The sequence below is a fragment of the Chaetodon trifascialis genome, chromosome 8 (assembly GCF_039877785.1).
Source record: "Chaetodon trifascialis isolate fChaTrf1 chromosome 8, fChaTrf1.hap1, whole genome shotgun sequence".
NCBI classification, from domain to species: domain Eukaryota; kingdom Metazoa; phylum Chordata; class Actinopteri; order Chaetodontiformes; family Chaetodontidae; genus Chaetodon; species Chaetodon trifascialis.
This window is the reverse complement of record NC_092063.1, coordinates 19,522,720-19,546,750: the sequence shown is the minus strand read 5'-3', so window position 1 is coordinate 19,546,750 and position 24,031 is coordinate 19,522,720. Positions and strand designations below refer to the sequence as shown.

Below are 24,031 nucleotides of genomic sequence, written 5' to 3'. Positions count from 1 at the left end.
TTTTAAAAAGACGGCGTTGACCCTCTGACCTGTCTCTGCACTTGATCCCCATCTGGCTCTTCCTTTCCTCCGTCTCTCCTTCATCCTCTTTCTCAACAGCTGCTTCTGCTGGAAAGACTCTCTGACCCGTGTGTGTGTTTGGGATTAGGGAGGAAGGAAGGAATGCTGCATGATGAATGAGCAATTCCATGATGCAGCCTTGTCTGAAAGTGACATAGTAACCTCATTCTGTCTCTCTTGCAGCATGAAGTTAGAAATGAGTTTTTTTTTTTCTCCTGCTGTTCAGGAAGTGCTCTTAAATTACTGTCTTGTACTCATTTTGTATTACTTGGTAGTTTCATAAAATTACAGTAATTGATTACACCTTCATTATACGCTGTTTTGTCTGTTTAATAAGAAGATAATCTGTTGAGCTGTTTTTCTTCTCCTCTGTCTCTCATCCGCCTTTAATTCAAACATCTCATACTTGCACTGAAAGATGCTTCAAACCACATTTAACCCACCACAAAGAGCTGCTGCAACATTGTATTTTACATTGTGTGGCACTGTGCTGGTTTATTACATTGTAATAAATGTTTATATAGCTTTCGGTATTGCTTTGAGGCAGATTCAAAGAGACTCAAAGTAAAGAAAAAAAAAAAGGAGTAAAATCCTCTTACTTTTCTTACATCATCCAGGAATACCGCGACCAGGGCCAAGGTGGTGGAGGACTGGGCGCAGGAGGGAGGGGTGCTGCTGATGGGCTACGAGATGTACCGCCTCCTGTCGCTGAAGAAGAGCTTTGTGGCTGGGAGGAAGAAGAAGAGCAAGAAAACGACTGGACCTGTCGTCATCGACCTGGATGAAGAGGACAGGCAGCAGGAACTGCTCAAAGGTGGGAGAGATAAAGGGGAGGAAGGGGGGGGCGAGCAAAGGAGGACGGGGAATGTGGGCCAAAAAATTCAATATGTACTACTCTTTAAAGCACCAGTGTCGTCCTCCTCCAGGTATCGAGAGAGCCTTGGCCCGGCCTGGTCCGGACGTGGTCATCTGTGATGAAGGCCATCGCATCAAGAACTGCCACGCCAGCACGTCTCAGGCTCTGAAGAACATCCGAACCCGACGCCGCGTGGTCCTGACTGGCTATCCACTCCAGAACAACCTTATTGAGTACTGGTGCATGGTCGACTTTGTCCGACCTGACTTCCTAGGTATGGGACAATCATAAAGATGTTGGCAGGTCCTCCTTAAGATCAAAAGACTGATTTTTTTTTTACTGGTTTCCTGTCAATTGTCTAACTACAGTTTCTGCATCATGTGCGTATTTCAGGTACGAGGCAGGAATTCAGTAACATGTTTGAGCGTCCCATTCTGAACGGGCAGTGTGTGGACAGCACGCCTCAGGACGTCCAGCTGATGAGGTACAGGAGCCACGTCCTGCACAGCCTGTTGGAGGGCTTCGTACAGAGGTGAGACACATGGAACCCACAGCGACTGCCCAGAAAACAAAACCTGACACATGTGGACGAGAATACGAAGGTTCTGTTGGTCAGACTTATTTAGTGTTGCTTGTCTTTTTTTCCAGACGAGGTCATGATGTCCTGAGGGACCAGCTGCCCTCAAAAGAGGAACATGTGATCCTGGTGCGTCTGTCTCCCCTGCAGAGGGCGCTCTACACGGAGTTCATGAGCCGCTTCAGAGAGGCAGGAAACACAGGCTGGCTCAGCCTCAACCCGCTGAAGGCTTTCTGTGTCTGCTGCAAGGTGAGGAGGGGGCATGTGTGTGGAATGCTGTGTAGACACAAGAGGATCTGTAGTCCTTGGTAAAAATGGTTATTTTTTAAATATATGTCATAGATACAGTTACAGTCAGGGTCATTTTATCTGCAATTAAAGGATAAGCATGAAAATTACCTCTGCAGATGTCTTCTGGCTCTGCATGAGGCCCTGCTGTCCTTGTAGCACTGTTACACAAGTCAGCATGTCTCTGAACCAAGATTAACACCTGGATATTTATCAGACTTGGCGAATCCACTGATTGTCACCGTGAGAAAGCGTTTTCACTCTGCTGATCTCCTGTTATTCTTCAGATCTGGAACCACCCAGACGTGCTGTACGAGGCCTTACAGAAGGAGAACCTGGCGAGTGACCAGGACTTGGACCTTGATGATATCACTTCCACAGGTCCCGCCCGATGTCCAACTGCACCCAATCAAAAGTCCAAACCCCTGGAGAATCCAAACCCCATTGGTGGACTGAGTCTGAACCAGCTGCAGGAGAAAGCCAATCTGGTCATCACTTACGAATGGGTACGCTGAAAGTACAGAACTAGTACAGAACTAATTTAATAGGTTTGTTGTTGCTGTCTGTAACATGGATAAGACAAAGTTGCATTATGCGATTCCTTTCAGAGCACAGCAGTGTTTGAAACCTAAATCTGAACATGAAGCAGAACATCAAGGTCTCTCTTATTGAGAAGCTTTAGGGTGTCACATATGTAACTCTGGTGCCAGTTCAACGCTGCCACACACAGTATGATCAAAACAAAAACAAATGGAGTCATGAACTATCCCTTAAACCACAGTGATCCAAATACAGCTGGAGTCACCAACTTACATCACAGGACATGACATCTAACCACTAAAGTCTGCAAAATTTGAACACCCGTTGTTGTTAGGCCTCATTGCACTCGTTGACAAGGGTTTTATTTGCCTGCCAGCAAAGTGCGATTTCACTTTGTGCAAAGAAACACTGCAAACTACAGGCACACGAGTGTTTTCAGTGAATAAATCTAAAAAATGCTGAGACCTCTGTGCCTGCTCTGTATTGCACAGTGTGCTTCCTTAAGACATCATGACACAACTAGCCTAAACTTTTTAATGTCAGAAGTAAAGTTCGGCATTTAAATAAAGCCATGTAACCTAATTTCTCTTTCATCAGTTGAGGCTTCATCAATAAGTTCATCTAATCGGCTGAATTATGCATGTAGATATGATGTTTGATCGTACAGTCAATTAAAACACTCCCTCTCTCTCTCTCTCTTCACATGACCAGGCAAAGGACATCATGTGTGACTACAAACCAGGCATCCTGGAGAACTCTGCAAAAATGGTGCTGCTGTTCCACCTTATAGAGGAGAGCGTCAAGAAGGGAGACAAACTGCTCGTTTTCAGGTATAAGACCAGACCACACAAGAGGGATTCACAGCATTTTCACACTGATGTGATATAACAAGTAATTCAAAAATAACTGTATCTTAGTAGATTACTTGTGCAGCCAAGTGTGAGGGGGAAGGGGTTGTCCTTTCTATAGGGCTTTATCTTCTGATTGGTTTAAATTTGCTTTAGATTTACTTCTAAAGATTTTCTAATGTTGCCCTCTGCCCGCCTCCTGCAGTCAGAGTTTGTCCACACTGACAGTGATCGAGGATTTTCTGGCTAAGAGACCAGTACCTCCGTCCCCACACACATCCAGCAGAGACAGACCCAACCAGAACTGGGTCCGCAACCTCAACTACTACAGTAAGTGTTTGTTAGCTGTTTAGTATTTGGTAAATAGGGCCAGTGAATACATGGCAGGTTGAAAGTTAAGAATCATGACACATATGGATCCACCACACTGAACTGATGCTACATAAAATAAAATAAATAAAATAAAATAAAATAAAATAAAATAAAATAAAATGAGAAAACTGTGGGTTTTTCTTGAGGATAATTCTGACTATAGTGGTTTGGCTGTGTAGTGGTACCACTCCAGTCATTGACTTACAATAAGTGCTGCCACCTGCTGGTGTTTCTTGATAACAGCCAGACTTTGGTTTATGGTTCCCTGTAGGCACACAAAGGAATTCACAGCTTTTGTAGAGTTGGTGTTTGTGTATTTAAGTCTCGTAAAGCATCCATTACCTTGTCAGCTTTGTCTCTTGGTGAAGAAGCTGTTAAGAGTCACTTAGTCAACCTAAAAGTGACTTAAGTTGAAACTTTTGTAACGTTTTATTACCTTTAGACGTCATGTAATGGAAAATCAAATCCACAGCGATAAAACATACATAACATTTTTGAAGATACTGAACAAGTGGTGAAAAACACAGAATGAGATGAACGTCTAACTGAATATCTTGAATGTCTTGAAGGACTGGATGGAAGTACGACGGCTTCAGAGAGAGAGAGACTCATAAATCAGTTCAACGATCCATCCAATACCTCAGCTTGGGTCTTCCTGCTGTCAACCAGGTAACACACACACACACACACACACACTCATAGTAGCTATTCATGTGAAATATTGAAGTCAGGACATATAAAGATAATAACTGTTACTGACCTCTCTGGGCCTCAGGGCTGGTTGTCTGGGCGTAAATTTGATTGGAGCGAACCGTGTGGTGGTGTTTGACGCCTCCTGGAACCCATGCCACGACGCCCAGGCCGTGTGCCGTGTCTACCGCTACGGTCAGAAGAAGCCGTGTCATATCTACCGGCTGGTGTGCGACTTCACGCTGGAGAAGAAGATCTATGACCGCCAGATATCCAAACAGGGCATGTCAGGTGAGTCATGCTTGAATATCGCTTTAGGAGAGAATTGATCAAATGTGCCGGCGTCTCTCCATTTTTCTCTGCCACAGATGTGATAGAGTTTGTGAAATAGTTTGTTCTACTTTTTATTCGCAATTTGAAATGTTGTTTGTGTACAGTGTTACTCAAAACAACAGAGGAACTAAGAAGGAAAAAAGAGGAGAAAAAGATCAGAATGAAAAATATAATCCATACAAAAGGTACTGAAACACACTAAGCTCAATCCATTTGAATGCCTCCTTAAATATATAAAATAGTGTGCACTACTTCAGCTATGTTTAACATCTGTCTGTAATCAGACTTGCTGAAAACCCCAGTTCAGGCCCCTCTGAGTGAACACCCAGCAGACAGACCCCCCCTCAACTAAATAATCCGCTTTGTGCTGAAACCAGAGTTCGTCTGCCAAGAGGCTCTTGTCTGACAGAGTAAACTGTCTCAAGTGTTTGCTGTGAGCTTTCACTGGCGGGACAGACACATTGATTTGGAGGGCTGTTGAAAATCAAACCGTTTTTCACAAATGCTCAATTGCTCTTCATCCCAATCCTCTTTCCTTCTCTCCTGTCCTCCTTCCTCCTTCCCTCCCACAGACCGGGTGGTTGATGACCTGAACCCGGTGCTGACCTTCACCAGGAGGGAAGTGGAGTCTCTTCTTCACTTCGTGGAGGAGGAGCCGGACCCCTCCAAGGTCCAGCTGCAGCCCAAGGACGGCATGGAGAGCGTCCTCAGGAAGGCGCTGCACTTCTATCCTCACCTGATTACTAAGGTAGATGAACGGAGGAGACGCCCCCTAGAGGTGTTTAAAAGTAGGACATGTGGAGTTGTCTCTCGGCTTCACCGTGGCCCAGCATACAGTGTTTCCATTGTTCACTGTGATCTTGTGAGGATTAAAACTTGCTGAAGACAGGTGTCATTTTAAGTAGACCGCACAAGAGCAGATTGACAGTTCTGAACTAATTCATTTAGCCATTGGCTGTGATCTGTTTGAATGAAAATGTCAAGAACTGTCAAACCTCTCCTTAATTATCCCTCCACATCTATTTGTGGAAGAAATGTGAGGTGAGAATGACCTGAAGCAGTTGCAGTTACGCTTTGCCTCATATTCTTCATCTTCTGGAGTTTGACAGGCAGTGAGTCACCTCGTAATTAAACTTGACGAATCCTCAGTGGAAACTCACCAGGTTTTAAGCTGGCTTTGTGAGGCAAAGAATGTCCCATTTGGCACTTGTATGTGTTTTAACACAGTTAATTCGCTGGTATCAGCCAATGAAAGTTCAAGCTTTAACACTGAAGCAGGGAGATGGCATCGTGCTCCTCTTTCAAACAGAAAAAAATGACTGACAGCTGTCCCTCCTCCACCCTTCCTCCCTTCCAGCAACCATTCCCCCATGAGTCTCTGCTGATAGACCGCAGGGAGCTGAAGCTGAGCAGCGCGGAGAAGAAAGCAGCCAAGAAGGGTTACGAAGAGGAGAAGAAGGCCTCTGTGCCATACACCCGCCCTTCCTACGCTCACTACTACCCTGCCAGCGACCAGAGCCTCACCAACATCCCCGCCTTCAGCCAGAGAAACTGGTCAGTGACTCACAGCAGCAACGACTGCCAACATGCAAATTTAACAAAGTAATGGGAAAAACACTCTCAAAGTCTTGTTTATTCATTTATCAATTTGCCTTTCAAAGGCCTCTGGAGTAATGGGTGCAAGTGACATAAAAGAATAACAAATGCAGGTTGTGTGTAGGGATTCGGTTTATATTTCAGTGCAGCTTCAGTTTGTTGGATGTTTTTTAACGTGTAGCTTACGTAAAGCTGAAATAATGCTTGATAATGGTAGTCAGTGATGCATCGACCCCTTGGGAGATGCTTGGTGCTAATAATGAAGCAAATAACTCAAGAGCTCAAATAAAAGAAATATCTTTCAATTTCATAAGGAAGTGATTAGCTGAGGTATTTATCATCCAAACCTGGTTTTATTTCATGAATGAAGTCATGAACTAATGAAAAATAAACTCTCTGCCCAGGCGCCCGCCTGCTCATACTGAAGAGAAGCCAGTGGCCAGCGTTCGGCCAGTTCAGTCAACTCCAGTTCCCATGATGCCTCGTCAGGCATCTGCAGGCTCTGCCCCAGGCGATAGTTCATCAGGATCCAGTCTTGGAGGTTTCCCCGTCAACTGCCTGCAAAAAGCCGGGGTGTTTGTGCAGAGGATCGTCACCACTACTGGTAGGCAAACTGCACATGGAACAGTTTTCCTTCATCTCTATCTCCATGCTACTTTTAGTTCATCTTCGTTCAAGCAGAGATTCATGTACTTTTCATAATAGTAGCTCTTGATAAATTTGTCTTTTATGCTCTATTGCAGACATAGTGATTCCAGGCACCAACAACTCAACAGACGTCCAGGCCAGGATCACTGCAGGAGAGAGCATCCACGTCATCAGGGGCACCAAAGGTACAAACACCTCTTTGTTCTACTCTTGAAAACATCTGAATGTCGTGTTGTTCCTGCTCCTCAAATGTGAGAATTTTCTGATTTTTCTTTCCATCTTTCATGATAGTTAATTGAAAATCTTTGTGTTGTTGGTCAAACAGAACATTCTGTGTGTTCTGATCGTTTCCTTCCTCTTGTGTTTTAGGGACTTACATCCGGACGTCTGATGGTCGAATCTTTGCCATCAGAGCAGCTAATAAGGCCAAAACTGCAGAGGAGAGTACTACAGCGCCACCCAAAGGTAAGATGGTTTATTATCAGAACTGAACTGCACTAAAGCACACATGAGCAGAGATATTTCAAGAGGAGGTGGAGAAAATAGGATTGACATGATGAGATTATTTAAGTAAACCCAGTTCATGTAAAGGGTTTAATATCTAACCCCTTGTTTCTTCCTCTCAGACTCCCAGGCTCCACCAGAGGAAGTGTCAAACAATGGCAGTAACGGTTGCCTGTCACCTGACAGGAAGCAGCAGGTACCCGCCAAGACCTTGCCCCGCCCTCTTTCACCTGACAGCCCAGAGATCATCAGCGAGTTGCAGCGCTACACCGGTGGCACGGGAGCCGGCGCCACCGGAGCTCAACCAGAGCGGGTAGCAGAGAGCGACATGAACAAGCTGCCTCCCACCAAACCAGTTCAGACGAATGGCAGCAGTGGGAGCAGTGGAAATATGAGCCATCATGATGCCTCTGTGACTAATGTAATCCAACCCAGCATGGACGCCACTGCCGCCCAAGACCTGAGAACAGGCTTCAAGCGCAAAGCCTCTACCCCGTCTCTGGACGAGCAGCCCAGTAAGCAGCCCTCTGCAGGCAAACACTCCGCAGCCCCCCTGCCGTCACAAGGCTTCCCCTTCAGTGGGGGCTACGGCCTCCCTCCTCTGGGCCTCAACCCCGCTATGCTGGGTGGGTCACTGGGGCACTCACTCTTCATGGGGGCAGGCTCGCCTTACTTCCAGCCCCCCCACACTCAACTGGGGGACCCTGGTTACATGTACCCAGATCTGTTCGGCTTTGGTGGAGCCAGCACAGTTTCCACCTCCTCATCCTCGGCGACAACCACCGCTTCCGCCGTCTCATTTTCCTCATCACCCTCATCTTCTGCATCAGTTAAGGCCACCAGTTCGGTTTCAGGAGCCCTGCCGCCGTTCATGCTGAGCCCCAGCATGGCAGGCATGGCTGGGATTCTCCCGCCGGGCTTCCCTCTCTCCTACAGTCAGTCCCTGGCGAGCCTCTACACAGGGTCGATGCTCCCAGGCGGGCTGCCGGGTCCAGCTGCCACTCCTGGTCCAGGCGGAGCCAGCTTCCTCTCCCAGTACCCTCCCACTGTTGCCTCCAGTTCCTCCTCATCCTCCCCTTCCTCCTTCTCCCCCTCAGCACGGTCTGAGAGTCACCGGGGCCCGGTGCTGGTGAATGGCGGGAATTTCAGCAGCACCAGCAGCTCGGATGATGATGATGATGATGATGTCATTGAGGTGAAGGGACAGTGACACATGAATGGTGTAGTTGTTTGAGCAAGCTTGATTCAATTTAACGATCATCAAAATGGGATGAGATCCTATTTGCCAGGATGCGGGCTTCAAAGGGCCTGTGGCCGAGGCCACGAGAGGAATGGCCAAAAAAAAAGACAACTGAAGCGATGACAACTGAGCCCCTGCTAAAGTGTTTCCTCTGTTCGTCTCTACTGCCATGGAGAAACCGAGCACAGACCGGACACAGAGCGACAAATCTTAATGCTGAACACCAGAAGATAAAACCCATGGAAGAAAAGAGCTCCAGAGGGAAGAAGAAAATAAAAATCAGAGGACTTTGGGCTTCCAAGTTTTTGTCCAATACTGGCATTGAAATTCTAATCACTGGACTTAGTACTGCTGAGTGTGGGCCTGCAGTGATCACAAATGGCCACTAGCTGTGCTGTTGACTTTAGAGATTCTAGTTCTGCAGCTTTGCTAAATGTCAGGACTCTTTTGCTTTTTTCAGCTAATTAAAAAGATGACCATAGGGTGGACTTTAAAAAAAGAGGTTTGATAATTAAGTTAGCTGGTAGGAACGTCTATTAAATATCAGTAACTGAAATTGTATTGTTTGTCACTTGTGGAATATTGCTACTGAATTCTTCTTAAAGTGGTAAAAGAAAAGTTAAAAAGATCAAACAGAACTTGTAGAAAGCATTTTTTGATTTAACTCAATAATTCACTGCCAGGACAGGGGGTATTGTACGTTTTTGTTCTTGAAAACAGCAACAACAACAACAACAACAACAACAAAAAACGGGATCATCTTGAATAATAGAAGAAGAGGCTTTTTGAGGATGAGGTTAAAGACAATTACTGAAACCTTAAAACTCCAGTGAAAGAATGTACGCTTAATCAAATGCCTTTAAAACCAGGCCTTTTTGAAAAGACTCCTTCTGTTTAGGCATCAGACATGGGAAGATCTGATTTTTCTTTTCCTTTTTTTTGTGTACTTTGTATTTATGTAATCTCTTTTACTTTTTAAAGAAATGTATTGCCTAAAAACAGCCAGGTGAAAAAGAGAAACAAAACTGTGTGTCCTCCTCGTAGCGGAGAAACAACCAACAGAAAATGCCTTTTTGCCTCCATCTTTCTGAATGTTAACTGTGAGAGAGGAGAGGTAAAGAGAGACAGGCGGTCACTGCGGCTCTCTGAATCTCACCCACAGTCTTACTGTAGCCTAGCGAAAAACGATGCAAAACACTCACTCAAGCCTATATATGTACAACCCCAGTGGAATGAAGCTCGCAGCCCCGAGTTTTGGTTACGCTCGTGTCGTTACGGTGTTCGTGTGCGTGTTGTGTTCTTAAGGGTTACAAAAGGAATCATTCAAAAAAGATAAAATAATACAAACTTGTGCTACTCGGTTTTGGTAGCTCGACACAGATTCCACCTCTGCTCTGCTGTGTTTCTTTTTCTTATTATGTGAACAGAGGTCATTGTGAAACCAAACTTTTTTGGGGGGGGTGGTGGTGTAGCTTTGCCAAAAAAACAACAACAACAAATGCACAAGCACATCAGAAACCTCCGATGTAGAGGATTGTGTCTTAAGAGACCAAATAATGTTGACAGCGATGTAGAGCAGACTTTAAATCCACCCACCGCAGCAACACGCTCTCTCTACAGCATCCTCACCGCCACAGTCCAGAAGTACATATCCAGCTCTGTGTATGACCCTGCAGGTAACACTGTACACTGTACTGCACTGTAAAAGAGACACAAATCTGTATACGTCTGTAGGCTGGTTGAAAGCTCCACCGTGTGACCAAGCTCCCTTTAGATTAACCATCGTTCTGCTGTTCCAATTGCTCCCCTCTGATCACACAAACTGATCCACTTCGGTCGGCACTGTCCTTACGTGGGAAATCTTCTCCTCCAAAATGGCTGCAGCCAGAGCTTTAAAGACCAGCAGCTCTTTTGTAGAAAAAAACACACGTCAAGTAAAGACTGAGCATTTCCTGTTCTTTCTCTTTCATGTATTTGTTCCTCATACTGAAATTGTTAGTTTACTTATGTTTCATGTTTGTTCTCCTCTTTTTACAATGTTTGAATTTACCAAATTAATTTATTTATGACGGTGCATATTTATTCATTTGTATTTTTATTTTTGTACAATGTTTTGTTGTTGTTGCTTTTCTTTCTCTTGTTTGTACATTTGTCATGGTCATATTGCTATTGTTGTTACCACAGATGAAAAAAAAAACCAGTGACAATCTGCCAGTCTGACCCAGCGCATGTGAACTTGTGCATGTGGACCAACCAGTTAGTGCATTGCTGTGCACATTGATAGCCAGGAAAGCAGCTTTAAGAAGGATCCACACATCATATCCCATTGACGATGACTCTGATCAGCTCTTGATTGTGAGAAACACAGAATAAGACATCAGGGATACAGTGATATTCAGCTTGACACTAAGCTGTGTTAAAACCTTTTTCCTTATCTCTATGAGCTCCTTCATCACAATATTCTGCCTGTTCACTAGTTTGCTCACAGCTGGGATACAAATCGAAATGTTTTATCCGAGTATGAGCCATTTGTTTGCATATAAATGAAGTGAATTCACAAGCAATGGGTCGGAAACTGAGGCAGCCTAACCACATCAGCTGTAAAGAAAGAAAAAAATGATATCAAGTGCTTCTCTTTTTTTTTTTTTCTTTTGATTTCTCATTACCATATCATCAGCAATGTCCATCTGTCTCATCCCCATGACGGCAAACAAGCTTGTTTCCTCAGTGTTGAACTGTTAGGTTGTCAGCTCGGTGTTTGCTGCGCTGACTGACTGCTCTTTTTATTTCACAGCTTTCTACTTGAATTTACATATTTATTTATACAAATCGATTCGGCCGGACGAGCCGAGACGATTGTCTCAATTCCATTTTAGCTGAGGAGAAGATTAAAGCTGCTGTCTTTGAGGATTGGCTCTAGTCAAAGCCTGTTGTGTAGTTTATTGATGGATAATGTGTATGACCTTGGATTACTTTTAGATCCTTTTTGTTTTTGTTTTTTTGAAGTTTGTAAATAAAAAGAAACATATTCTAAATAATACATTTCCTAATTTCTTTACCCCATTAGTCGTAGCAGATGTAGTGCTTGCCTCCCCTTTGTTTCTCCCTCGCACACACACAAACACACACAGGCAACCGAGCACATGTGAAGTTGGGAAGAATATGGTTCCAAGAAAATGAACCACTTTTACAGTTTTACAGTCACATGACCGGAATATGATTAGCTCTCAACCACAACCTGATGAAACATAATCACATATTTATGCAATCTTAAGCAGTATATTGTATTTGTCTTGAAGTAACAAAATGTTGCATGCCTACTGTCAGTTTGCACAGGTGTAATCTACATTAAGACCTTAGACTTCCAGTAAGCAGACAGCTGAGTCACTCTGGGCTCATTCTTTGGGAGAAAATGTCCCCAAAAGCCCTAAAACACACAGGAAAGGGCGACTGTACTGTATGTCTGCTGTACCTCAGAGCTCATGGGCCATTTTAGTACTTGGTGGTGTATTTTTCTCTTTCCTTCAAAGAAATACTCACATATAATTAAAAAAAAAGAAAAGAAAACCTCAGACTGAAATCAGCTCCAGACAGTATCTTTCTGTTCACTGATTTCTAAAAACACACAGCAGAAATCAACAATACATGTGGCTGTTTTCCATGAAAATCTAATGGTGAAGAGTTTTAATGGTGTTTTACATTTTCATCCCTTGAAAAGGAGATACAGATGGGCACTAAAATGACAAAGATCATTTTTTTTAACATCGTCATGCCTGCTCTTAAAACATATGTGGGCACTGTTAAAAGAAATGGTGGTAATCTAAACCATATGCTTGAAAGTATTTTCAGAATGAATCACCAACATTTTAGAAAGAACTTCACTTATTCAGATGAGATTTACAGCAAGAATTGGGTCAGTTAAAAACAGCTGAGCTCAGTTTAGTTGTCTGCTGTTGATTAATTTGCGCTCATATAGATGTCAGTGCATTCTGTGTTATAGCTTTAGGCGGTAGATTTGATTATCATGTTCTTGTAATGTAGTGGTAAAATCAGTGAAATGTAACGTTTACAGTGAAATCTAGGTTTGGTTTGTACTGCTGCATACATGGTGGGGCTTCTTTGTGTGTGTGTGAGACCGCCATATATACCAGCAGATGATTTGGAGTCGTCTGCCTTTATCTCAGCCTTTATCTGGCAGGTTACTTGAGTTTTTGGCTTGTTGGTGCTGTCATATATAGTTTACACCCAAAGAGGATAAAATGGATAAATATAACGGCCCTCGTTTTTGAGTGAGAGGTGTAAAATGCAATCTGAATGACGAGTGTGTCCAGCACAGAGAGGGCAATGGCTTTGCAGAGATAAATGACTGAATTAACTCAGCTCACTAACAAACATGCATGGTTGTTAGACGGCAGAGATTCCTTTTTTTGCTTTTGTATGTCCACCTGTGCTTTCATTAGTTGTCACTGGATCTATATTACATTCCAATTTAAAAGCAAAATTCAGATCCACTTCAGAGGAGCGATTTTACAACTAAATTGTGCCTCCAGATCAGCCACAGCCAAATCACCCACAGCCAGATATAAATCAGTGGCTGGTGGCAATATCCCGGTCTGAGCAGACCAGCAGAGCTGGCCATGTAACTAAAGTGCATGGGTCTCTTATTTATGTGTGGGTTTGTATTTGAGTGCTTAATTTACACAGCATGTACCATGAAGCACAATGACTCATCATGTTTCTTTGATTTTTTTTTTTTTTTTATTCGTGATGACCTTGATGTTTATCTCTCTGTAAACTCTGAGTGAAGGTTGCTGTTTAGTCTTTGTCCTTGTTCCATTTCCCTCTCAGAGCCTATGTGTATGTGGTCTGTCCATTTTTGTAAATGTGATGTGAGTACTGATTGTTTAGAATAAAATGAATGCATCTGTGTTATTTTTGTGTTTTGTGTACAATTTCAATGAGGAAACACAAAAGGAACTGTTCATTTAGAGACTAAATGTGCAAATTCACCATTTTAAAGTGAATAATATTGTAAAATATCATAATGACGATATTAAAACAAAGCTAGGAAATGTGTATCCTGTAGAAATAACTGAGTATTTCCACAGGAGAAAAAGGTCTCCAACCACAGTGCAGAACAAGTTCATTATGACTTCACTAACCACCAACTCCAGGAAGAAAATCCAACTTAAAAACAGGTAGAACAGGCAGCTCAACGTGGCGGAGTAAGGTGGTGGAAAAATACTGCATCTAAATGTCCTGCAATAAAAAGTGTTATTTTTATGTCAAAGTTCATACAAGAAAATTTAACTCTAAGTATGGAAAGTAAAAGTACCCATTATGCAGAATAACTCCTGACAGAATGTCCTGTATGTATGTACATGTAAGCAGCATTTTAATGTTGAGGCAGTTAAGTAAATAATGCTAAGGAAAGTTGATTAAATTATTTTTATGCAGAATGTGTATCTGAAAAGTAATTAGTGCCAATAGGAGTCAGATAAATGCAATGCATTATTTTCCTCTGAACTTAAGTAACGTTAACTTTCCAGAAAATTGAAATACTCAGGTGAAGTGGAAACTCAGAATAAATGAATTTCTATGCTTCCCTCCACAGGTAGCTAGAAGACTCGCCTATAAGGTCTAAATCCAAACGAAACCATCTATTAACTAGTCTGTAACGCAGCTAAACGTATCTTTTGTGGAGTAGTGGAGTGTTAATGTACTTAGATGCGTCATTTGTTGAGAACTCAGTTTCCCAGCATGCTCTGGTGTTACAAAGTTACGTGACTGGACGTTTTTTCACCGATTGTTGATGACGGTGGCAGACAGCGCAGGTCAGTAGCTGAGTGGTGTTACTGGGAGGAGGAGTGCCAGCCAACATATCATAATTTCCTCCGGCGACCTGCTCTCAAAAGACGGAAGAATAAAAAGATAAACGAATGAAGCTAAGGTAGTATGAAAAATCTGTGAAGTATACTCGACTGGACGCTGGTTCTGAAGCGCCTCTAACATTGTTTTGAAGGCCTGTTGCTAGCTACGGGAAATCCTCGGGCTAGCCCGGTAGACACCGGGCCGAGAGAGCGCAGAGGACCAGGACGGGAGCTCCGTGGGCTAGTCTGAACGACCAGGTTTTACAGACACCTAGCTGTCCTGTCTTGTAAATAAATCAACCTCTCCTGCTTATCCTTGGCGGAAATAAAGCAGCTCAACTCAAAACGCGTTCAGTCTGACAGCTAGCTAACATTAGCTCTTCTATGTTGACAAGCTAACTCAGCCGAGATCCTCTGAAAAAGTTGGCACTTAGGTGCATTTGTTTCAGTTTAGATTTGCATATTTGGCTCCTACCACCTGTCTGCTAGCTGGTGGTGGTTTATAAGCGTGTTGTACTTCTGTCTACGCTGACTGAAGTCCGCCAGCTAGGCAGATAGATCAGAAGGTCTCCCAGCTAAGGTTATCACACCTCAGGCTTATCTGCTGCAGCCCAAAGTTTGTTAGCTTGTTTCAATAAAAAGAGTAGACCTTACTGAGTTGAGTACCAACGTTATCTTTAACCAACTGAAAGACAATATCCCGAATGAAGGCTCACAGAGAAGTGTGGATTTTGATGCTGTCAGGACGTACAGGTGTCACCTGTTCTGCTTGGCATTATTAATCTGACACCAGCATCCAACATCTGCTCCAACAGAGGCGACTGATCTGCTGATCTGCTCTCTTGAGCTGATTGGCTCAAGAAGGATCCTTTTCAGAACAGACCAAAATGAATCGTTACCTGCCGGTGGCACGACAGCACTTCTTGGCTGCTCTTGCCAGCACCAGTGTGGTGGTGAAAAGCATAAGTGCTGTGGTGGTTCTCCTCTATCTCTTGTCGTGGGCCGTGGACACTCCATACGCACTGGGGGTGACCCCGGGCTACCTCTTTCCACCCAACTTCTGGGTGTGGACCCTGGTGACCCATGGGGTGGTGGAGCAGCACGTGTGGGGTGTGGCAGCCAATGTGGGGACAGTTATGGCCTGTGGGCGCCTGCTGGAGCCTCTGTGGGGTGCTCTGGAGCTCCTGATCTTTTTCGCAGTGGTCAATGTGTCTGCAGGCCTCCTGGCAGGCCTCTCCTACCTCCTCACCTATGTTGCCACCTTTGACCTGGACTTCTTGTTTGCTGTGCGCATCCACGGAGCAGCGGGGTTCCTCGGAGGTGTCCTGGTGGCACTGAAGCAGACCATGGGAGACACTACAGTCCTCCGAGTGCCACAGGTGAGGCTAACAAATAATGAAAGTAGTTTCTGCTCTGCATTGGTGGCCTGTTGTTAAGGGATATTCTCCTCTGTTGAGCCTGTAAAAAATACTAGACCAGTGAGGAGTGTGACAGCATGATTGAATTGAGAATGGAGCGCAACAAGAATGTAAACAGCTGTGGAAACCTAACCACTTGTCTTTAAGATGTGCACATAAACAAGCCTGTGTCAGATTATGGCCAGCACACATCAAGGATGGCCCCAGCCATTTTCACAAAATACCATAAATTACACTTGGTTTGGTTCTTCTTAAAATTAACATAGAATTTCACAATGGATAAAAGAGACAAGAAGATTTCCCAATGTGCCAGATATTTGCTTTGAGGTGCACACTGCATGTACATAAATCAAGAAACCCCCTGTGTCTGTCTCTTGGAAATTTACACGACTGTTCAGACGTTTGGATTCACCTGTTATGTCGATGTTTTTCTTCTTTCCTGCAATAATGGCTTTTTAACATGGATTAAAGAAAGGTATAATTCATTCATTCAGACACCAAATATAGTGTTTACTTTAGAAGTAGCTTTGGCTGCAAAAGAATAAATAATTCTAAACATTTTCATTTACTTCACATCCCCCACAGTGTTATGTGACAGAGGAAAATACCATTTCCCCCCCAAATACCCTTTTTTTAATTTGTTGTCTATTTCAGAAAAGCATAACTGACCCCAGGTCATAAAAGAAGAAAACAAAAATACAACTATCAGAGTTTACCATTGGCTAACAACTCAAACAAACTACAGCTTAAAGGAAGACAACTGAGATGAATCACACTTTTAACAGGCAGAAGAACAACAGTGACAAATGTATGTGTTTTGCAGGGCTTTTGTATAGAAAAATGTCACTTTTCTGCACAAAACTTTTCTTGGGATCCTTTTTATTGTCATTTACTTGTTGAAAAGAAGAAGAAGCACTTCTGCCATGTGTATGTTTTTTAATGGTGGTGTAGTGTGGTAAGGAATGTTAATCATTTTGTGGACGCTCACATATCTGGCAGTCAAATACAGCGATCATGCTGTTGCATAAAAGCTCTGTAAGCCAGTGGTGAACAGGCCAGTGGTTGAGCTGCTGAGTGTTTGCTCTACTTGGCCTGTGTTCTCTGGTTTAGTCATGTGACTGTCTTCCAAATTTGGACTGAGGTGTGATCTGTTAATTTACATTTTAAGATGAAGTCGACGCTCCTCTGCAGAGCAGCTTACACTGAGTGTGCAGATAAGGGTTTAGTTTTTTGCTGAAGGGCCCATTAGCTACACTTTCCTAATATGTTTCTATTTACTACCAGACCACTTGGCTGTAGTCACCATTATTTGGTCTTTTTCTGCTTGTTATGAGTTTGTTTAAATCTGGGTTACTTCACTGCAATCTCCCTCACAGATCAGGAAATTTACTCGTATCAAAACTCTGGTTCATTCTGACTGTGGCTCCTGCCTGCCAGCCTGGCATGTAACCAGCAATTGTTCGGTGTTCCAATTCCTGAATCTGGCTGACTTGAGCTATTAGTGGGAACTGGCAGCCACGGTGGTCTGTGGACAAAACGGTAGCTTTCCACTTGTCTGATTTTGTTCACATGAACTAAAATCTGTCTCCCCCTGCCATCTCAGGTGAGACTCAAGGCAGCACCGGCTTTGGTCCTCCTCCTCTTGGCCTTACTGCGCCTGTCTGGGCTACTCGACAGCTCTGCCCCGCTGGCTGCATACAGCTACGGCGCCCTGTCCGGTTGGGTCTACCTTCGCTTTTACCAGAGGCACAGCCGGGGCCGCGGGGACATGTCGGACCACTTTGCCTTTGCTAGTTTCTTCCCTGAAGCGCTGCAGCCGGCTGTGGGGCTGCTGGCGGGGCTGGTCCACTCCGCCCTGGTGAAGATGAAGGTGTGCAGAAAGATGGTGAAGAGATACGACGTGGGGGCGCCCTCCTCCATCACGATCAGCCTGCCAGGGACGGACCCACAAGACGCAGAGAGGAGGAGGTGAGTCAGAGCGAAGAAGAATGAGATTAAAAGTTGACATTGGCAGACACATATGCATGTACACTGATCCCAAGTAAAGGTTAGTCTGATGTATTGGTGTGCCTTGTCGTTAAATATCTGCTTGGAGGGCTAAAGCTCCATTTTAGTAGCTCTTCTGGAGCTATCTATCATATCACCTGATCATGAGAAATCAGCAACATGCAGTATAGTTCAATGATATGAAAACATTGTCATGAGAAACGCATATTGATTAGTCCAGAAGGCAGGCGAGTTTTAGAAGTGAAACAGAATACAAACACACACCCACATAATCAAATACATGCTCGACTCAGAGAGGAGGCACAGAAACTGTGTTTTTAGTTTTATTTGCTCAGGGAAAGTTCGACACACTCTCATTCACTCACACCTGCTCACAAGGTGTCAGGTTATTTCTCCTCCTGTTGTATTGTTGAGCAGACACACTTCCAAGCTGTCGTACAGGTTCAGTTTCACATAGATGCCATTGCCTGTGCTCCTGTGATTGGGTAATTAAGCTTTTCTGTTTTGTGTTTTGGTGAATATCTAAAAATGATGCTCCCCAGTTGCCTAATGGTTCAGTCACATACCAAGTAATGGTAACCTACTCAGTTTGTCTGTGCGGGACCTTTGTCATTTATATACAAGTGTGTTCTTTGTTTTGAAATATTCACTGAGCACACACACAGCTGCATATCTTCAGCAACTCGAAACTTCTCTGTTGGGAAAAAGGCTGTGACATCAAACAAGTAATATTACATTTTTATGCAGTAACTGGTTGAGCTACTTTATTTCCCAGTCTGCATCCCTTCTCATGTTTTGAGCAGTGTTTTCTTTCCTCAAGTATGACGCATTAAGTGTGGCTGTCATGTGAATGTCAATGCTTGATTCTGATAAGCTGCTGACTGAGAGGTCTGCTGAATGGGAAATTAACGTAATGGTGACGGTTGAAGAAGTAATTGGTACTTTTCCAGGATAAGTGGGGAGATTTAATCAATAAATGATGATCAGAAAATGAGCCCATTCATTTGATGAATTGCTCTCTTCTTCTTCTTGATTGCCAGCATTAAAGGACAGCATCGGTGGAAAGTGTCTTATTTCCCTGGATTCTTTTACCAGCTAACACGGTGGATGCCTTTGTTGTGAATTGAGAAGTGAACTAGTATATTCGTATTATGTGGGACTCTTAACAAGGCCGGGATTAGAATCTCCCTGTTTTTCTCTTTGAGGATAAACAGGATAAACTTTTGATTGCAAGACAAGGTACAGACCATTAACACCAAAGTCAGGAAATTTGCAGATATCTTTCAAATGGCAAAATGTCATCTGTACTATAATCTGTTGTGCCCATCGTGTGGTCCTGGTGCCCTTGACGACGGCGCTTTTGCTGACCCTGTTCTGCATGTGTAGGGACTTTGTATAACAGATGAGGGATTTCTTAGTTGTCCCCTGTTTTTTTTTTTTTTGCTTTACAGGACTTGTTTCATACATCAGTTGAAGCTTTAGATTACATCACGTGGGAGCACAAAAACCATCCAAAGTCAGTCAGACCTCTGTTGTAGCACAACCGTACTTCCCTCTGTGATTGATGCGTCTCTTTCCCTCAGACAACTGGCCCTCAAGGCTCTGAACGAGCGTCTAAAGCGCGTGGAGGACCAGTCGGCCTGGCCCAGCATGGACGACGAGGAAGACGATGACGACGACGAGGTCAGAACCGACACGCAGCCGCTTCTCCCGGGTGGCCGTGACCCTTCCTCCTCCTCCACGCCGAGACCTGCAGGGGGACCCGTCGGCGCCTCCCTCTCCTCCACCTCCTCATCCTCATTGTCACAGAGCAGCGGAGCGCCATCCACAGGCGGAGCGCCACACCCAGAGTCCAGCATCATCAGCTTTGAGGACGCGCCCTCTAGATCGTAACAAATAGAACACACGTGTACAGATATGCACGCTCTGTTCGGTGTCACTGGCGGGTATACTAGTGTAGTCAGCGTCCCTGACTAGTATACAGATATATTCAGTGACCGTGATTAGGCACACACTCGATATCACACACACCAAAACACACACGACATCTTTGACCAGTTCATACACGCCCGTGCGCTCACAAACACTCGATGTCATCGTGAAGCCCAAAGGGGTGCTAACTGTACAGTGCTTTCAGTTCAGACGTGTTGGTTGTAAATGCTCAGTGTAGTTGGGAAAACTGGACACTTAATACTCCCCCTCCTGCATACAACTGAAGTCGACCAGAAATTCTGTCTTGTCCGGACTTAATCCCAACTTGCAGAGCTCTGTCCACTGCTTCATGTCTCTTTCTCTTGCTTTCTAAATAAATAACAGAATGGGTGTACAATATTCTTTTTGTGAATCTTTTCCGGAGCAGCCATAGTTGTTCTGATTGCCTGCGACAAGAAAGCCGCCAGTGACAGAGACTCTCGTTGAATTCTCGTTTCTTGCTGAAGGGGCGACTGTACGCGCACCGGTTTGATAAGTGCTGCTTATCGCTAGCTGCAAGGGACATTAGCTTTTGATTCACTGGTTCAGAAGACGTAACCAGATGTGTGACGGAGGAAGTAGGAAAAGCTCCAACTGCTGGACCAGAGGAAAGAAGCTGCTGCAGGCCCGTCCTGCTAATGAACTATGATACAATACTTCAAGATATGAAAAGGTGCCAGGTGAAAAGAATTTTCCGGACCAGGTTCATTTTCTGTCTGCTGTCTCTGAAACAACAGGCAGAAAAATGGACCATGTACCCAATGTTTTTTTTTTTTTTAAACCCCCCCATTTGTTGTTTGATGTAGAACAATTCTGTATTTCTTTTCTTTCTGGGTTTCATCATGAAGTGAAGTCAAAAAATCCTACACTTTGTCTCTGCACTAACAAGACATGCTAATAGTGTTCCACTCACAGATCTGTGGATGATTCTTATTGTTTTACGAGTTATGAGTTGATTATATGTTTTTTAGGTTAAACTGCTCCCGGAGCATCATCCTGTACCCGTTTACACTTCCATCCTCTAGGATCTGAAAACATACAACAATCAGCAGTAGCTGTTCAGTTCTCTGTGTGTACGTTGTGCAGAGAAGCTGTCACTGTCTGTCATGTTTGCATTAGTCATTTAGCATCGTTACAAATGCAAAGAAGTGACCGAGCACAGGAGAAGGGTAGAGAATAGGCACAGGTATTTTTAGGATATTTAAAATTTTAATGGTTCATGAGGATAGATAACAGACAGAGGAGGCCTGCATTGATCAATAGTCAGCCTGGTCAGGGTTTCCCAGCCACATCCTTTCATTTCTAACATCACAGCACCAAGCATGGCCCAGTGAGGAATCCTTTTCAACAGATGGGCAGCTAAATTGTTTCATATAAGACACTTTGTAAATTCTATGCAGACCTAAAGGTCAGTGATTCATTCATTTTGTTGACCATCATCGCTGCAGATGTCACAGTCTATTACAGCAACGACCAAATCATTGAAATTTCCAATTTCCCACCTGTCCTCATGGATTAAAGTCAGCCGCAGCGAGTGTATTATTTCAGACGGCGCGATCGCAGATGTGACAGTGGGATGAATGATTTTTCAATTTGTGAACGTGTGATCACAAGGTTGAGAATGTTTCCACATTTAAAAGAGAACTTCAGAAGAGTTAAAGTGAATCACACAATTCTGCCACACATGTTTAACAAGGAAGATTAAATTGAGCAGGTGATGTCCACTCCCTCATCCTGCCCTCTTCATGGGAAAACTGGCCCAGATGCTTCCTGCTCTGACGGATGTAGCTACTGTTTTTGTTTCACCGACTGTGTCGGAAACCAAAAAAGCTGATTGATTGATGATCATTGCAAATGAAATGAAATCTGGAAACGACACAAAATGTTTAGATTAAGGACAAATGTGCTGTTTTTAATTCAAATGTGAATGGTTCTGTTTTTCATATGGAATAATCTGATGTCTGCTTGGTGACGGATAATCTTGCAGTGGCCTTGCTGATCATTTTGTTTGTCTCCGACTGAGTCTGAATACTAGGCGGAAAATAGATTACAGACCGAATCAAATGCAACACAGCAGCTTGTTTTGACCTGTTTCGCCTCTCTGTTATTAACCAGGAGGACAAAATCTCCTCCTGTGTTGCTCATAAGTAGTGGCCTGTGATTTTTCTGTTTGATTGTGGGGTTGAATAAGTTCCAAATCTGAGCACCCAGCAAAGTATATTCATATTTATCAGCAACTTTATTCAAATGCTGTCAGGGTCATTCAGAAGTTTTATTCACGTGTGGAAAATGGTGCACAGAAAGGTCAAAATTGTTTAAGTCTGACTCAGTGTCTGTGGTTGTAGTTTTGAGGAAGAACATCACAGGATTTGCTTTTTGACTAATGCAGAAATGGTGCCGTGTGACTGGGCTCCAGCTGTCTCTCATGTCACCAGTGTAGGAACATGTGCTCCAGAGAAAACACTGACCCGACCTGATGCATCCAAGAAAAGCTCACATTAGCAGTCTGATGTTCAAGCTTGTATTGGTTTTAGATTTCCAGGCCATGCTTACGTTTTCATCTGACAGTGTGTTCCAGATTATGAAGTGTGGCGACGTCGGATTGAATTCGCAGACTTTGATCTTGGAAGTCTGAGCAATGAAGCAGTCGCTTTTCATGGATGGAAGCGTGTTGCGTATGGGAAGTGATAAGCCATATTTGAGTGATGAGTTTCTGTGTTCTGTCCTGTGTTTCTCCTTGTTCCTTCTGCTCGTTTCACTGTGCTCTTATTTTGGGGAGGCGATGTTTACTTTGGATGAGTGGGGTCATTCTTTAATTCATTATGAATGAGTGTGGTGTTAACATGAATGAATGGAGACACGAAGGAGAGACTTTCACACTAGATCTGAGTCAAATCCGGCTTCACGGTGGTGATGGTTGAGCTGCTCTTCAATATCTGAAATCTCAAACTGCATTTTACCTTTAAAAGCTTTCAAGATGCAATGGTGGAAAAGTGTCCAAACAAACCTGGTGAAGTTGTGTAGTTTCATCAAGGTGGAGGGGTGTTGTGGTCGGCAGATAGAGCCTGGATGGTCCCACTTTCAGCTAAACCTCCACCCACCCTCTGTGTACCTTGTATTCTGTATTCCTGTTTGTTCCAGCTGTAAACATCCTGTAAGAGAAGAAAAGAATGCAGTCACATACTGTCTGTATGAAAAATGCCAATTTACAAAGCAGAAAAGCCACAGGCGAGGAGAATGAATGATGTCTGTCCTGTCGCTGGGTTTGTCCCTGAACGAGCGCTCAAATGCCATCAATGCAGTGTGGCTACATACACGGTTCAGAAGTGTTTTTTTTTTTTTTTTTTCCTGTACACCAGTAACTTGTCATTATTGAAGACGCGCCACAGGCAGGGAGACAATTTTTAAGCTTCAGCAGGTGTTTCCTCAGTTTTACCTAAACAATTTAGATTTTCCCTGATTGGTGTCCTGTCAAAGCGGCCAATGGAGAGGACAGATCAGCCATCTGCATCTAGCTGGTGATTGTGTCCCACTCAGATGTCCAGATCCTCTGTTTTATGAGTTACCAATATTTAAAGAGATGATGGGCTTTTAATGTAACCAGGAAATAAAAAGTCTGTGACAATTTGAAATAAATTGTCTAAATTTGCAAGTGCAGCCTGATTACTAACAATTATTGGGGGGTTTCATATGTTGCTAAAACAAATGTATATAAATATATATATATAAAAAAAGATTGAAATTCTTGACTTTTAGTCACTTTGGCAGGCAACAAATTACCTATAAATCTAACTGTTTGGTAAAATAGTGACGCCAGCCTCCATGACTTGTGGATGAAAGCTGTTTTCCTGCCCTAAAACTTTCACAGCAATGTTTTTTGTTGGTTTTTTGATAGTTTTCACTACTTTCATTGTCCTTATCAGTCCACTTTTGCACCAACAGATCTTGTTGTTACTAATGACAGTATATTTCCCTCTCTACTGTGGCTGTTAAACAGACTTTTCTGTTTTAGTTTTCAGATATATTTCTTTATCTCAATATGAAATAAAAGATGATTGTATGAAACGATAACGAGCGTGTCAGTCTGTTGCATTGCTGGTGTGATAACTGCTGCTGTGATATGGCTGTACGGGCTCATTGGTTTGACCTGTATCATCCCACAACCATTTATCCCACTGAAATATCTACAAGAGGAAATCTGAGTGCTCTACCA

At 43.5% G+C, this 24,031-nt stretch overlaps 2 protein-coding genes across 5 annotated transcripts in view; both read left to right on the top strand.

Moving 5' to 3' along the window:
• The window catches only part of LOC139334676 (helicase ARIP4-like), a 33,811-nt gene extending 24,542 nt beyond the window's left edge, over positions 1-9,269 (top strand). For all 3 annotated transcript variants that reach the window (XM_070967726.1, XM_070967725.1, XM_070967728.1), the window contains exons 8-22: positions 678-874; positions 987-1,190; positions 1,310-1,448; positions 1,565-1,742; positions 2,069-2,287; positions 3,033-3,151; positions 3,375-3,499; positions 4,111-4,210; positions 4,317-4,522; positions 5,137-5,312; positions 5,922-6,118; positions 6,565-6,764; positions 6,904-6,993; positions 7,178-7,273; positions 7,435-9,269. In XM_070967726.1, the coding sequence (XP_070823827.1) occupies positions 678-874; positions 987-1,190; positions 1,310-1,448; positions 1,565-1,742; positions 2,069-2,287; positions 3,033-3,151; positions 3,375-3,499; positions 4,111-4,210; positions 4,317-4,522; positions 5,137-5,312; positions 5,922-6,118; positions 6,565-6,764; positions 6,904-6,993; positions 7,178-7,273; positions 7,435-8,522 (3,334 nt within the window). In that variant the 3' untranslated portion in view covers positions 8,523-9,269. The remainder of the gene's footprint in view (positions 1-677; positions 875-986; positions 1,191-1,309; positions 1,449-1,564; positions 1,743-2,068; positions 2,288-3,032; positions 3,152-3,374; positions 3,500-4,110; positions 4,211-4,316; positions 4,523-5,136; positions 5,313-5,921; positions 6,119-6,564; positions 6,765-6,903; positions 6,994-7,177; positions 7,274-7,434) is intronic.
• Positions 9,270-14,356: 5,087 nt separating this feature from the next.
• Positions 14,357-24,031, top strand: part of tmem115 (transmembrane protein 115) — a 131,679-nt gene continuing 122,004 nt past the window's right edge. Inside the window, exons 1-3 of one of the 2 annotated variants that reach the window (XM_070968433.1) lie at positions 14,357-15,801; positions 17,444-17,808; positions 19,431-23,889. In XM_070968433.1, coding sequence (XP_070824534.1) covers positions 15,310-15,801; positions 17,444-17,808; positions 19,431-19,740 — 1,167 coding nt within the window. In that variant the 5' untranslated portion in view covers positions 14,357-15,309 and the 3' untranslated portion in view covers positions 19,741-23,889. Of the gene's footprint in view, positions 15,802-17,443; positions 17,809-19,430; positions 23,890-24,031 lie in introns of those variants that run through there. The other variant, XR_011602413.1, reaches the window with a different exon arrangement.